Below are 16,190 nucleotides of genomic sequence, written 5' to 3' on the forward strand. Positions count from 1 at the left end.
CTTGGCTCCATAGGTGTGTCAGAGCCACGGGCATGACAATGTGCAAGCATGAGAGACACTATTGACACACACAAAACCTAACACACCCATTATTAATTAGATTGGCTGCAGCTGTGTTGCTTACTTCATTTTGTGTGCTATATGGCCAGTGTTATACCCTGTTTACTCTACCAAAATAAGTTATAGCTAAGCATCAAAATCGGTTTCGACGTGAGATTTGTAAAATATATTTTACAAATCTCAATATATTTTGAAAACAAGTGAACATTGTTGGAATATATTTGAAACATGTTATCAACAAATCTTGTATGGGGGTCCCGGGAACAAAATATTTTCATCCATACACACAATAAAAAGGTTGAGAACCACTGGAGTAGATCAACTCCTAGACAACATACAGTGACATGTCCTTAACAAAGCTGTTACTACATCAACACTCAATAGCACAAGGTGCACACACACACACACACACACACACACACACACACACACACACACACACACACACACACACACACACACACACACACACACACACACACACACACACACACACACACACACACACACACACACACGGAACATGGCAGCTGTATGACCTTTAAGACAATGTTATTGAACACAGATGGAAATTTGTCTTTGGCTACAACCCTGACAAGATAATTCAAAACCCCACGAGGACCAGGTTAAGCATTGTGACCATTGGGAGGAAGCCTGTCAAGTGGAAACCTTGTACAGGTACGTCCAAAACTCTTCCCCTGGATCCAATGTAGATATTACTCAGTCACAAGCAATAAGTATAAAATAGGGCAGAGGTTCCCATTAAGGTTCTGAAGGCCGGTGGCTAGGGTTAGGGCCGCGACGCGTCAGGGCCGCGCGGAGAGCACTGAGGGGGCAGGTGCTCAAACCTTACAAAAGGGCAAATCTTTGTGTGCTATTGAAGTGCAGTGAACTTACCATTCTTGCTGCCTGTCTCAAATAAAGTTCTTTGCAGTGCAAGGTTAACGAGGCACTTGACACCTCTGCTTCAGGTGAAATGTGAAACTAAAACTGACTGACTAATAATTATGACGATAGTGAAATTATAAATTATTTGTCAAAAGTTCATCTTGATAAGGGTCACAGATGTCGGGCAGGCCATGAAAAAAAAGCCCAAGCACCCAAAGCCGCCCCCTCTGCACGTGCCTGGGCCGCGTGCATTTTCAGAGTATCTTCCACCTTGGATCAATGAAACTAACATAGTGTACTGTAATGTCTTATTTATAACATAAAAATAACATTGTCAAGGTATTTATTTTAACAATATACAGTGACAATGTAATACATGTTTTAATATTGTTATTATTATTATCATATTATTATTATCATTAAAATTGTAGTATTTTGTGAATTATTTGGGGACCCACTTGCAACACCCTCAAGGCCCACCAGTGGGCCCCAGACCACTGATTGAGAATCGCTGAGAAAAATAGAAAATTAAATATAAAAAGATGGCATATAGAGATACAAGGTTTCTGCCCGACAGTAAGTTTTTTTTTTTAGGGATAAAGGTTTTCTATGATGGAGCCTTTTCACACGTGTCATAACAGGGTAAACACAGCTGCAGTTAATAACGTTCATAGTGTGGGTGCGTTTGATTTAGCTGAACCAGACAGCCAGCATTTGATAATACTATTGACAGCGCCTTGCATGCTCTTTAGCACGCCTAAATCAAAGGGACTTGTTCATTTAATTAGCCGCCCGCCCCTGCTGTTACTCTGCTACGACACGTCTGTGAAAGAGAGTCTCTTGGGATGGTGACAAAACAAATCATTCAAACTAAATATGTAATGACAACAGACGGCAGTTAAAAACGCCTCTTGGAGAGCCAGTTCCTCTGAAGGCAAAACTAGCGCTGCTACGGCTAAGCTAATTGAGTACAGGTGTGACGAAGCACAGACGGCAGTGGTGGACAGTAACAAAGTGCATCACTCTTTTTTGAGTATCTGTGCTTTCCTTGAGTATACAGTATGTATTTCTGGATACTTATGACTTTCATTTTCAAAAACAAATATTGTCCTTTGTTTTGTTTTGACATTTCTAGGGATGGGCAAACAGTAGGGCATTCACCAAATATTCGAATATCAAAGTCACTATTCAACGTTGTTCACCGAAGTCGAATATTAGCTTTTTTTTTCTTTCTTTTTTTTCTTTAAAACATATATAGTTTATAAAGCTTGGCTAGATAGGAAGTCATAAGAATGAGTTGTCAATGCCCCTGGTGGATGAATTTGTTAATGCTCTATATACCAGGGGTTCTCAAACCTTTTTAGGCCGTGACCCCCAAAATAAACATATTTGAAGAGGACCCCCACCCTGACAAGCACTTGGAATTGTAGGTATTACATTTAATGTGACTCAGTTCCGCAGATAAATATTGTGAAAATAGCAGAGGCGTTGTGAGCATGTAGATCTGCTATTTTCACAATGTTCGCCTCTTGCTTACTTACTATTTGCCAGTTTGACCAGTCCTGTCGAATATTATATGTCGAATACTAAAAATCACTATTCGTGAATGCCCTAGCAAACAGTAAATTAAAGGTACTACACCATGCATTTAAAAAAATGTATATAACATTGGTTGTGACCCAAAAACGTTTTCAAAAGGTTTGAGGCTAAATTACCACTCCTGAATACAGAGCCCCTGTCATTTCTGCCTGGCTTTCAGAGCATTTTCAGCTGCAGTACCACCTTGTCCTGATTGGGAGGACTGCGCTATTGAGCCAGTTTTGGCCCCACACTCCTCCCCACTTCCTGCTCAGCAGGCCTGACCACAGATATAAAGAGCTAGATGCCTCGTTCGCCTCTGCAGTTAATTGGAGCATGTGCAAAAGTTCTAGTCCGGACTTCCTGGAAAAACTAAGGGAACGCTGTCAGTCAAAGTGACTACTGGCCAATCACAGGGTGTCTTTTCCGGGACTTATCCAAGGACTACAATTCAATTCAACAGAGCCAGTTCCGATGTTGCGCTGCTCAGCTGTTCTTACAGGCTGCATATGTAAAGACCAGCCCCTACCTAGCCTCGCAACAGCCAGACTCTCCAAAAGGAGAGTCTGGGAGTTCTCCATAGACGATGCATTACGCGACATAGAAACTCACTTTGACTGACAGGTCCATTCAGTAGTCATCAGCGCATCAAAACATCGTCGGGAGAACATCAAATACGTCTTTTCCAGACAGAAATTCCAAAGGTGCAAACTGCTGTTTGTTTTTAAGTTATGAGATGCCGTTGATTTCAGATAAAACTTCGCTTAATGCAGCTTTTATTTGTGATTTGTGAACTCGCATCGGACATGGGGTCCGCCATGTTTGTTTATAAAATGTGAGAGCTGTAGCAGCCACTCGACCAATCAGGAGCGGTGTGAGGCGGGTTCGCTCGAAATGCAGCCTTTTGATTGGAAATTGAGAACCTATTTCTCATAAAGAGACTCGATGGGAGGGACACCAGACCGAGAAAGGAAGCACATTGGTAATGACGTAACTCGGGATGGCTTGCGAGGCTAGCCCCTACCTGCCTCTGATTGGCTTACCGACCTCCGTATGTGTGACGCACGCGAAAGCAATGAACACGGAAGCGATGAAGATTCCCTTAGTTGCTCAATGCATACGCCCCCTAGCCGAAGGAGGGCCTGACCACCCCTCCCCAACCCTCTCCTAGCTCCTCCTGCCTCCTTCTCAGGCCTGCCCACCCCTCCCCAACCCCCACTCAGCACAGCAGTAGCAGCAGGTCCCGATTGTGATGTCACAATCGGACCTAAAATCTGACCTAAAATCAGACAACCTGCTTACATAGATCTGCCCATAAACTGAGAAAGACACAATGGTCAGAAATAGGACTTTGTGAGGATAGAATGTGCTGGTGGGACAGCAAAAAAATACATAAAGATTGGAAAAATGAAAATTCATGGTGTAGTCCCTTTAATAGTGAAAATAGCAGGTCTACACTTTGTGGTGTGAGCTTGTAGATCAGCAATTTTCATTATTATTGTCTAAATTGTAATTAAGTAATGCAATGATTTTAAAGGACCAGGTCACCTCTGGGACAACCAGATCTTATTTTATTGTTGTGTGGGACACGATCAACACAATCCTGAATTATTTTTTGTGTTCAATCTGTGTTTTTAGATATGTTAGTATTTCAGCATGCTGAAATCGGCTGAAATACTAAAATATCTAAAAACACAGATTGAACACAAAAAATAACTCAGGATTGTGTTGATCGTGTCCCACACAACAATAAAATAAGATCTGGTTGTCCCAGAGGTGACCTGGTCCTTTAAAAATAAATTTTACTTTAAAGTTTGTACTTTCAAATACTTTTTTAAGCTTTGGAAGTTTAATTTCAATTTAACACATTTTAGATTTAGAGGATAACAGTAACTGATGTACAGTAGTAAGGGGCTTAACCTCTAGTTACATTTCAAAGTAAAATAAGTACTTTAACTGAAGTACAAATTCAACCCACCATTTGACCAGGAGTATCTTTCCAGGAGTCTTCAACCTCAGAGTTACTACAGGGGGTCCTCCAAATCTTTGTGTGATAGAAACTTGTTTTCTCCTTTTTTATACTTTAACTTTAGCCAAAAATAGCAGATCTACAAGCTCACAATGCCTCACAGAAGAGATTTGGTGTAAAGGCGGAAAAGAGCAGACTAAGTACAGAGTGAAAGTCAAGTTTAATAAGTAGTGACCGTTCAAGAGGTTACATATCTGAGAACACAAATTGACAGTCAAACAATGAAACTATATGTAATCTATGAACAGGTTGTGGGGGTCCCTGCTTCATCTCTCTCTCAACTAAGGGGTCCTTGGCCTCAAAATGTTGAAGACCCCCGATCTATTCTTTTACTCAAATACTGGGCTTTGAGTACTTTGTCCGGTACCACTGGCTTGGCCGTGGCTGCGCTAATTGAGTACAGGTGTGACGAAGTACAGACAGTAGTGAAAATCATTTGTCCCGAAGGCTGAGAGCCACAGCTCAGATGTTGTGGAGCCAGGGGCGTCACAAGGGAGGGGAAAAGTGGGACTGAGTCACTATATGGCCCAAGGTGGAGGGCCCTTAATTATATTATAATTTACCTATTGAAAAATAGCAGATATACAAGCTCACAGCGCGGCACCGAGTGCAGCGCTGCGAGCTCGTAGATCTGCTATTTTTGAAAAGTCATAAAAATGTGTTCAAATCTTTGAATATGTGTATTTTTAAGGAACATTTGTAACTCAAATTTTGCTTCTGGGGGGGGTCCCTGGAACTAAATATTTTGAGATGGGGGTCCATGGCCAAATACATATCATTTTGGGAGGTCCTTCACATGAAAAAACTTAAGGAGGATTTGAAATATTCAAAGACTTGCAGAGATGTTCACGATTTTTCAAAAACAGCAGATCTACAAGCTCGGTTGCCGGGCTGTGAGCTTGTATATCTGCTATTTTTCAACAGTCAAAGCACAAAATAAGGCGTAATAATGGGTTCCCATGCAGTCAAAATGGGTTAAACCCCCTCCCCCTATGAAGAACATTCATGGGGGGCCCGCAGTTGAATCCTTGTACCCAGCAGGGCCCAGAGTTTGGTGTGACACCCCTGTGGTTGTGGAGCCCCCGGCCTTCGGGCCTTCAGAATGTTAATTTGAGTGGAGGAATGTCTGCTGCAGTCATTTTCAGCTCAGTGTGAGGGAAGCACAGGGATAGAGGGGACCTGAGAGGAGCCAGGCCTGCTTAAGCGATTTAGAACGGGTACACGTTATTGTGTATCATTATTTCATGCTTTAACTATTGAAAAATAGCAGATATACAAGCTCACAGCGCGGCACCGAGTGCCGCGCTGCGAGCTTGTAGATCTGCTATTTTTGAAAAATTGTGAAAATTTGAATTTTGACCCGATTCTATAAGTGTCTTTTGAATCTTTCTAAGATTTTTTGAAAAACCCAATGTTTCTATGTCAGCAATCTGGCTAGCCATCGTCAAAGAAAAGGTCCTTTTCACTTAAATGGAGCTCAGTTAGTCTGTTCTTGAGAGACTACTATGTCAGTGGTGCTCAATCCTTTTCATGTGAAGGACCCCCAAAATGATATGTATTTGGCCACGGACCCGCATCTCAAAATATCTAGTTCCAGGGACCACCCAGAAGCAAAATTTGAGTTACAAACGTTCGCTTTGAAAATACATATATTCAAAGATTTGCACACATGTTCACGACTTTTTCAAAAATAGCAGATCTACAAGCTCGCAGCGCGGCACTCGGTGCCGCGCTGTGAGCTTGTATATCTGCTATTTTTCACTGGTTAAAGCATTCAATAATTCTAGGCCTAAATTGCTTAATCAATCTAAGATTTCACTCTGTCTTATATAACTAACGATACTTTGACTGCAGAGGGTCAAAAAAACAAGGTTCCCTTGGCTGAAAGCGATCCCAGACACACGTGCGTCTGACTGTACTCACACTGCACTGAACCACGGCTACAGTACGTATATGTTCAGACTGGCAGTCCCAAATCACATTTCCCTCTTCTTTTTTTTTCTTTTTGCCTGTCCACGCTGGAATCTGATTGGTGTTATCAAGACTGCAATCGCAATAAAATAACATAAAGCACATGGAAACAGATTTTTTTTGCAAAATCAGCTTTGCACCATATTCCCGGATGTGATTTTAACGTGATTTCTAATGATGTGTCTCAATCTGGACTCAAATGCAACCCCACTATAATGGTTATTAACAATTTCTGAATTCCAGTTGTTGAAGTGTATTATTAAAGCATTGGTCTAGCGAAGAGACAGACAAAAGTCTAGCAGAGACAGATACAGTCTAGCAGAGAGTGGACAGTCTGGACACAGTCCATAGACCATAAAAATCACACTCGTGTGAACTGAGCTGTGGAGGCTGCGTGTGTGTGTGTGTGTGTATGTGCGTGTGTGTGTGTGTGTGTGTATTTGTGTGTGTGAATGTGAGTGTGCCTGGCCTGAACAAGGGGGGGGGGGGGGGGTCAATAAATGCTATTGGTTGAGAGCTTGTCAATCAAGCTAGTCACGCCCCTCATACTGCTTACGCTACTTTATCATCAATTCTAAAATACATGGGAACATAATTTTAACAAAACGCATATCATGGTGATTGAAAGAAGACTTTAAACTAGCAACTGGAAGCATAAAGTATTTATGACAATGTTTATTACGGTGATAAAATCAAGTGTGAAGTTTGGTAAAAAAAAAACATCCTCTGGAATGAAGCATTACCGCCAAATTAGCGTCCATTCGTTAGAACTCGTATTTCCTCCTACTCCTATATGGTTTCATCTTATTCTTCCCCCTTGACACAGTCTAACAGAGAGACAGACAGTCTAGCAGAGGCAGACAAAATATATCCACTATGAAGTTCTGGCTGGATGTCTAATCAGATTCACAGCATGTTTTTTTTCCTCACATCGCAAGTCAAGAACCAGGCTTCAATCCTGGTCCTCGAGGACATTTGCTTACTGCTGGTTTTCTATCCTACCGGAGTACCGGGACCTCTAGTACTGCTAGTTGCGACCGTAGGTCGCAGCTTAACGCCTGAAACTGTGGTTCCCCTGACACATCACAGTCTTGGCCATCTGGCCAGTGTGGCACAGACTCACAGTGATGTCACAGTGATGTGGACATCAGGGATCTTCATATATGGGCATAAAGAGGATTTGGTTCCCCTGTCTCAGGCTCTGACATCACTGTGCTGTCATGGGAACCAAATCCCTTTTATTGCCATATAGGGAGATCCCTGTGATGCCAGGGGAACCAAATCCCCTTTATGCCCATATATGGAGATATGGATATCCCTGTGATGCTAGGGGAACCAAATCCCTTTTATTGCCATATATGGAGATCCCTGTGATGCCAGGGGAACCAAATCCCTTTGGCCAGATGGCCAAGACATGGTGCGACCTTGCCCTAAAGGCAAGGTCGCTTGTCGCCCTGAGGCGTCTTAGTGGTTTTCTATTCTACCAGGACCTCTAGTACTGCTGGTTTTATATCCTACCATGACCTCTAGTACTGCTGGTTTTATCTCCTACCAGGACCTCTAGTACTGCTGCTTTTATCTCCTACCAGAACCTCTAGTACTGCTGGTTTTATATCCTACCAGGACCTCTAGTACAGCTGGTTTTATATCCTACCAGGACCTCTAGTACTGCTGGTTTTCTATTCTACCAGGACCTCTAGTACTGCTGGTTTTATCTCCTACCAGGACCTCTAGTACTGCTGGTTTTATATCCTGAGTTGACAGATGTCATTCACCTGGTGTCGTTGTCTTTCTAGACATCTATTAAGGTTTAGGTTCAGGATATATTGTACAATAGTTTTATATACCATATTTAAAATAAAAAATCTTCATTCATGGATGTTTGTGGAAGTGTTTGTTATGTAGGTGTGTAACAGCTGTGAGCATGTAGCTGAGCCATTTTTGAACATCTTCAAAAGCGTAAAGAAAGTTGGCAGAAAAACTGACGATAGCCACGTACTGTATGTCATCAAAAAAAGTCTAATAATGACACATCAGTCATACGCCAGATAATAGCAGACAATCAACCACATAAACACAACAACCTGGGTTTGTGACAGGGTGGGTTAAGTGTTTCTTACCGAGACACAAAGCTGCTCAAGTCTGGGATGTGTTCCGTATTCATGACAACGTTCAGACCAGAAACTGTCCTCTCAGTCCTATCTTCTATCTATGGAAACAGCAGAAGAAAATGTAACATTTCAGTCATTTCATTTGTGCAGGCTGCAGTCAGTCACTTTTAACCTCATTTTCGGATCACATGTTCATTGTCGTTAATCATTTTCTTCAGTTTAGTTCCAATTCTACCTAGGGATGGGACGTGATAAAAAACACTCACGATAATTGTATCGTGGAGATTTAATTTATCGTGATATCGTCCTCCGTCATGCACTGGGATCAATTCACCTTTTACTTGCCGAGCTGCATATCCGGTACCACTTAAACCCTCTATAATTGGTAAAAGGTCTTTTTACAGTCTTTTTCTTTTCACTATCAAATGTTCCACCCCAGGATAATGGATTTTGATTATCGCGATAATATCGTAAATCGTGATTTCTTTTGTCACAATAATCGTGATATGACATTTTCATATTGTCCCATCCCTAATTCTACCCATATAGTCCCTGTCACTGCCAACCCCTATGGTTTGGTCTGGGTGACGGACCAGTGGTTCTAAAACAGTGTCATGTCAAGGACACCCAAATTGATTTGTATTTGGCCACCGACCCTGATTAGAAAATACAATATTTTGTGCCTGGGACCCCCATGTGAGAAATATGTACAGATTTATTTCATGTTTAAAAAATAGCTGATCTACAAAATCACAACAGTGGTTCGCTGTGGGCCACAAGGGTATCACAAGTGGGCCCCCAAATAACTCAAAGCAAGAATGTAATGATAATCGATTATTAAAATAAAACAAATTCATATATTTAAAAAACGTACAAGCCTGATCTGACTACTTCAAGGTGATACACCATGAAATTTCACTTTTCCTATTTTAAAACCTTTTTTTGGGGTCCCAATGGGACTTTGTGAGGATAGAAGGTGCTAGACCTTCTATCCTCACAAAGTCCCATTTCTGACCGTTGTGTCTTTCTCTGGTTTTGGGAAGGCGGAGGTTAAAAGCATCCCACCGGTTCTCAAAACAGGCTGTCTAGATTTGCTGCCGTCGCTGACGTCATCGACGGCCGTTTTTTCAAAAAAAAAAAAAATCTCAAAAAAAAAAAAAAAATGTGTGTTGGGGGGGGGGGGGGGGGGGGGGGGCGCAGTTCAGGCCAAAGGTGGTACTGCAGCTGAAAATGCTCTGAGAGCCATTCAAAATGAGAGAGGCTGTCTATTCAGGAGTGGTAATTTAGACTCAAACCTTTTGAAAAATGTTTTTGGGACAATATGACATAAATACTTTTTAAATGCATGGTGTATCTATCACCTTTAAGTGGTCGGTAGGCCGCAAACACTTTCGAGATTTTCAAGCGGGGCCAGCTCCAGAAAAGGTTGGTACCACTGGCGTAGATATTTTGGCCAATCAAAGTAGATTTTCGCTCAGAGAAGTCAGGCACAATATATTTTATGAGCGGTTTATGTCATGAAACATTTGACATGCTATTTCTTTTCAGCATGGGCTTAACAGCCTTCTCCACAGGCCTGTCACAGTTATTACATAATCGCAATTATTTGAGATGGCCACAATTATTTTGCATACACACTGTAATCATGTTAATTGTTTCCATGTTGAAACGTTTTCATACACTTTCATTAGTTAATAAAATGTATAAATCAGCGGACATAACAGATCTACAATTTCCCCCAAAAATATAGCTGTCATTATAAGTTATTTGTAATATCTGCTTTGAGCAACATAGCCAGACAAAACTCTTTTTTTTAATTAATGTTCCAATGTCCGGTGCCGAAAACACAAAACACATTAATTGCAATTATTTGTGTAAAATGTCATAATTGTGACAGCCCTACTTCTCTCCAAGCTTACTGACTGAGACTTGAACCCAGCATTCTACTGTGACTCTCTACTGCTCTCTGCTGGTAGGAGACAGCTTCTGCACACACACAGGATTCTAATCAACCAATAGTTCTCACAGTGCGCTCCTCATGTGTTGTTGAGGGGATTCCAGAGGGTCCCCTGCGAAATCAGTTAATATACAGTAGCCTCAAAATCAGTTGAAAATGTTTGGAGAACCTCTGTCCTTTCCTCCTGCCAACCTCACTCTCTCTCCACAGACCCACACTGCTGTGTGTTTGTTGCTCACCTTGACCTCAGAGAGCTTGAACTCAACCTGGAAGTGCATATCAGAACACTGACCAGTCACACACACCTTCTGAACCACTTTAGTGGGACCTGCGCACACACACACACACACACACACACACACACACACACACACACACACACACACACACACACACACACACACACACACACACACACACACACACACACACACACACACACACACACACACACACACACAAAGGAGTATTAGATTAATAGAGCAGTAGTCAGGGAATTTTAATAAAACCCTGGGAATAAATTCCTTACCAAACAATTTCTTCACCAATGTGTTCGTAAAGGTGTCTTGCAACATATCTAACAAAGATTGAAATTCAACATCCCTAGCAAAATGTTTGACAGCTAGGGTAATTCTGGGTCTCATTCACTTACTATACACTGTACTATAAGGGAAAAAATCACTCCAAAAATCTGCTTTAAGTGGGGTGTGAGGGGTCTAACTAGGTGTTTTTAATTATTCTGAATCCATTGCAAGCATTTGTTTTGCACGAAAAACATTCTTTGGGACAAAAATGGACCCCCATACCACTGTGAAAAGTGATGACTCATCACTAAGACATAGTTTTTTTGGGTCTGTTTTTAACCCAAAGAATGCGTTTCATGCAAAACATATGCTTGCAATGGATTCAGAATAATTAAAAACACCTAGTTAGACCCCTCACACCCCACTTAAAGCAGATTTTTGGGAGTGATTTTTTCCCTTATAGTACAGTGTATAATAAGTGAATGAGACCCAGAATTACCCTAGCTGTCAAAGATTTTGCTAGGGATGTTGAATTTCAATCTTTGTTAGATATGTTGCAAGACACCTTTACGAACACATTGCTGAAGATATTGTTTGGTAAGGAATTTATTCCCAGATTTGACAGTTATTTTGCTAATTTTCCCTGACTACACTGTGATTTTGTCATGAGAAGAAAATGGAACATGGACATTTTTATTTTACTGTAAAATTGACAAACTTAAAGTGTAAAGTGTTAAGCCAAATGTAATCAAAACCTTGACCAGCACATCTGTTATCTAATAAAAAAACAATACTTATTTGCTCTCATGCTGCTTTACATGTGAATTAAAAGTATTGCACATTCAAGGGTTTCACCTAACGGCAACAACATTCATAATAATAATATTGATCATAGAGCTCTTACTCCAGTGCAGGTTTTGGATGTTGCTGGAGGTGAGGCTGAAGCCATTGAAGTGGGTCTGTTGCTCCAGGCTCTCCTGCGACTCTTTGACTTGAGTCATCAGGAGAGACAGAGTGTTCTCTCTCCTGGCTGCTTCTGTACCCGCCCTGCTGGCACCGCACACCAACCCCCTGAGGAGACAATCATAGTCATAGACACAAATATCATTGTTGTCGGGTGGAAACCTTGTATGTCCAAAACCGTTCGTTTTGTATTAATCAATTTAAAAATGTATAAAAATAGTGAACATAGCTGATCTAGAAGCTCTAGGGGTGTAAAGATATAGTAACTGCATCGTATCTTTTTACAATGCAGATAATCGTATTGAATAGTTTTGCGGTGCCATGGCATTGGTCCGAACCTCAGTAACCCTAACTAAATTCGGACTAATGAACCTTCGGACTAATGAACCTTCGGACTCATGGGTCCCCAGTTTGGCAATGCAAATAATCGATTGTATGGAAACTAAGTATGTGTGCCTTGTATTTAGGAAGGAAAATGAAAAAAGGGGTCCAATTGTACTTTTCCATTTCATATAGCTACTCTTGGTCTATCGATAAATGTGTGTAATCTCTGTGTTCATTTCAAGGTGCGGGTTTGTCCATTTTTATGTGTTGAAATATAATGTCCATATTTGCTAGAAAATCATACTTATTCATATCCATATTCATCATAATAGATTTTTTCCTTAAAATACCTGCACTATTGACAAGTTTCACACAGATTTAATTTCTTTGCTAAATAGTTACTATATCGACTTTAAATCATTTAATCGAAACGTATCTTCCATGAACCATGAAGATACGTTGAACAATTTACTGACTTTTAATACTTTTTTAATACCAAATTGGCCAAATTGTCAAACATTACGTAAGAAAGATGCAAACTATTTTTTATCTGTGGAACCAAGTCAAACTAAATATAATGGCTACAATTCCAAGTGCTTGTCAGGGTGGGGGCCTGGGGGGTCTCCAGTTCCAATATGATTAGACAGATTGAGGGACTTGGTCAGTAGCCATCCTGCTCCAAAATCAAACCTCCATGAGTTCTGTTCGGTTTGTCGATTACTGACTCCTGCAGTCCTGCTTGACTCTGGTACATTTAAACATTAACTGTACACTACACCAGTGGTTCTCAACCTGTGGGTCGGGACCCCCAGGGGGGTCCCCAAATTATTTTGGGGGCTTAATGTGCAACATTGTTTTCTCACTCATCAGTCATCAGTAAACAACCCTACATAAAGTTTAAGTTTATAGAGGGTATCTGGCTGCAAATTTCTAAACTAAGTGAACATTTTTAATACCTCTAAAATGACAAATTAAACATTAGCCAAATTGTCAAATATATTGGAGGCAGAAATTGTGAAAATAGTCGATCTACATGCTCACAACGCCTCACATCGCGAACGCGAAGGTGTTGTGAGCATGTAGATCGGCTATTTTCACAATAGAACCGTGTTATACATAATGTACTGCCTCAACTCTTGGTGCTCGTCAGGGTGCGGGGTCCCCAGTTCAAATATTATTATTGTGGGGGTCGCAGCCTGAAAAGGTTGAGAACCACTGCACTACACAACCATAATAACTGTTGTAAATGTTATCAGACAGACAGACAGACACTCACAGAAAGTCTTGCATGTTTTCTCCTAAACTCAGGTTCATGGATGTGAGGTTGTGATGGTGTTGATGTCGTAGCGCTGTGATCTCTGCCCGCAGGGCTTCAGCCTGAGCCTGCAGTGCTGCCGTCTGATCCATGTCTTCCTGCAAAACACACACACACACACACACACACACACACACACACAAGTTACACAACACATAACCACCATCAGACAAAAGTGGTGTTGGCGGTACAAATGTATGGACATTCGGTGGTCTAAAATAGCATGTGAATATGTTTTGAACATAGATATAGAATGTGTTACAGTATATATTAAGTATATCTTATTGGCATTCTTAAATGGCTTGATTTGTAGATGTAAAATGATGGAAATCATTCACTCATCATTCATTCATTCAATTTGCTACTGTACAGACAGACAGACAGACAGACAGACAGACAGACAGACAGACAAACAGAACGATAAATAAATATAGAAGACAGACAGAGAGAGACATTGATGCATGTCATCATGGTACGGGGAGCACCTATAACAAAAAGGCTGTCAATGTGGAGTTTTCTTAAAAGGTTATTTTGTAGCTACAACTAATGGAACAGGAGGACAGGCAATCAATGCACAGACTATCTAGAAAATAACTTCTTTTAAAAAAAAAGGTTGCTGACCCCTGGTCTATAATGAAAGCACTAGACCGTTTTCAACCATTTAGTGGTCAGCTCAGTAACAGACATAATCTACAACATGAGGGTGTGAGTGGTACTGGTAGCTAAAAAAAGACAAATTTAAGGTGAAGGAAAGTTTCACAATAATTAATAATGTTAAACATAGAGCATGACATTTATTTTAGGTGTGCACTGCCTGCCTGTGCCTTGTCTGTCTGTCTGTCTGTCTGTCTGTCTGTCTGTCTGTCTGTCTGTCTGTGTCTGTCTGACTGTCAATACCTCGCGGCCAGAGCCTTTTACTCTACTTCTAGGGCTCTGCTCGCGGCTAATACAGGGGTAGGCAACCTTAGGCATGGGTGGGGGAGGGTGATCACCGGCACACTGGCAGAAGTGTGACAGAGATGATTTTTATTTTAAAAACAAAAATATTTTTTAAACTTGGTAAATTAAATGAAGTTAGGACATTTATAGCAAATTACATCTTGCACAAAATTCTACATTCATTAACGTTAAAACTCTGAACTCTGACTGGAGAGGGAGTCGGGGTAGTAGGTGGGTTTACTGTGTTATTGCTCTGGGTCTAATGATCGTTATAACAATGTCCTGCCAATCAAAATGTCAAAAATGTTTGTCATTATTATTATTTTTTAAACGTTGTCAATTAAAGTAAGTTAGCTATTTTAAATCAAATTACATCTTGCACACAATCTACATTCATTAAAACTCTGAAATCTGACTGGGATGGGAGTCTGGGAGATAGGTGGATAATTTCTCTGTGTCTAATGATGATAACAATGTCCTGCCAATCAAAATATGGGGAAAACAATGTAATTAACATGTATGTTGACACGGCACACTGACTATCTAGAAAATAAAAACATGGCACTCAAAAAGGTTGCTGACCCCTGGTCTAATAGATTTAATAGGGTCCTCTCAAATTACATCTTGCACAAAATTCTACATTCATTAACGTTAAAACTCTGAACTCTGACTGGAGAGGGAGTCGGGGTAGTAGGTGGGTTTACTGTGTTATTGCTCTGGGTCTAATGATCGTTATAACAATGTCCTGCCAATCAAAATGTCAAAAATGTTTGTCATTATTATTATTTTTTAAACGTTGTCAATTAAAGTAAGTTAGCTATTTTAAATCAAATTACATCTTGCACACAATCTACATTCATTAAAACTCTGAAATCTGACTGGGATGGGAGTCTGGGAGATAGGTGGATAATTTCTCTGTGTCTAATGATGATAACAATGTCCTGCCAATCAAAATATGGGGAAAACAATGTAATTAACATGTATGTTGACACGGCACACTGACTATCTAGAAAATAAAAACATGGCACTCAAAAAGGTTGCTGACCCCTGGTCTAATAGATTTAATAGGGTCCTCTCAAAGGTGCTGAGACGTCTGTTATTAACGCTGTCAGAGTCAGTCTCTCTCCATTCCGTGCCAAAATAGCTCTGTTAAGTCTGTTTGTTTTGGCAATGTTAACGTCTGTTTTCTCGAGTCACGCCAATACAGCTCCTTTGATTTGAATTGGAAAACTGACATGCATAAAAACATATACGTAATAATGTTATAAGTGTGATAAAGTTACAGTTTCTTCCTCACCTTGTTTGTTGACAACAATCAGCAGTAGAATGGTTTCAGCTTGGCGCTCTGAGGACCGTACCACGCCTGACCTCACTACGGGGGTCGACTCAAAAGCACTGTACCTGTATAATCATATTACAACGTTGGTTCATCGGTTAGTTTGGCTTTAGTTTTTAATATTACGACTATTGTTTAGAGTTGAGATGAAACTCTGAAACATATACGATAAAACTCCGATACACCGTTTTTACA

At 40.7% G+C, this 16,190-nt stretch overlaps 1 protein-coding gene across 1 annotated transcript in view; it reads right to left on the minus strand.

Moving 5' to 3' along the window:
* The window catches only part of cenpp (centromere protein P), a gene marked incomplete at both ends in the record, with an annotated part of 145,405 nt that extends 131,593 nt beyond the window's left edge, over positions 1 to 13,812 (minus strand). Inside the window, 2 exons of the mRNA XM_080728020.1 lie at positions 12,023 to 12,189; positions 13,682 to 13,812. Coding sequence (XP_080584146.1) covers positions 12,023 to 12,189; positions 13,682 to 13,812 — 298 coding nt within the window. The remainder of the gene's footprint in view (positions 1 to 12,022; positions 12,190 to 13,681) is intronic.
* Positions 13,813 to 16,190: the final 2,378 nt, after the last annotated feature.

This window comes from Nannobrachium achirus, assembly GCF_963921795.1.
Source record: "Nannobrachium achirus genome assembly, chromosome: 6".
Taxonomy (NCBI): domain Eukaryota; kingdom Metazoa; phylum Chordata; class Actinopteri; order Myctophiformes; family Myctophidae; genus Nannobrachium; species Nannobrachium achirus.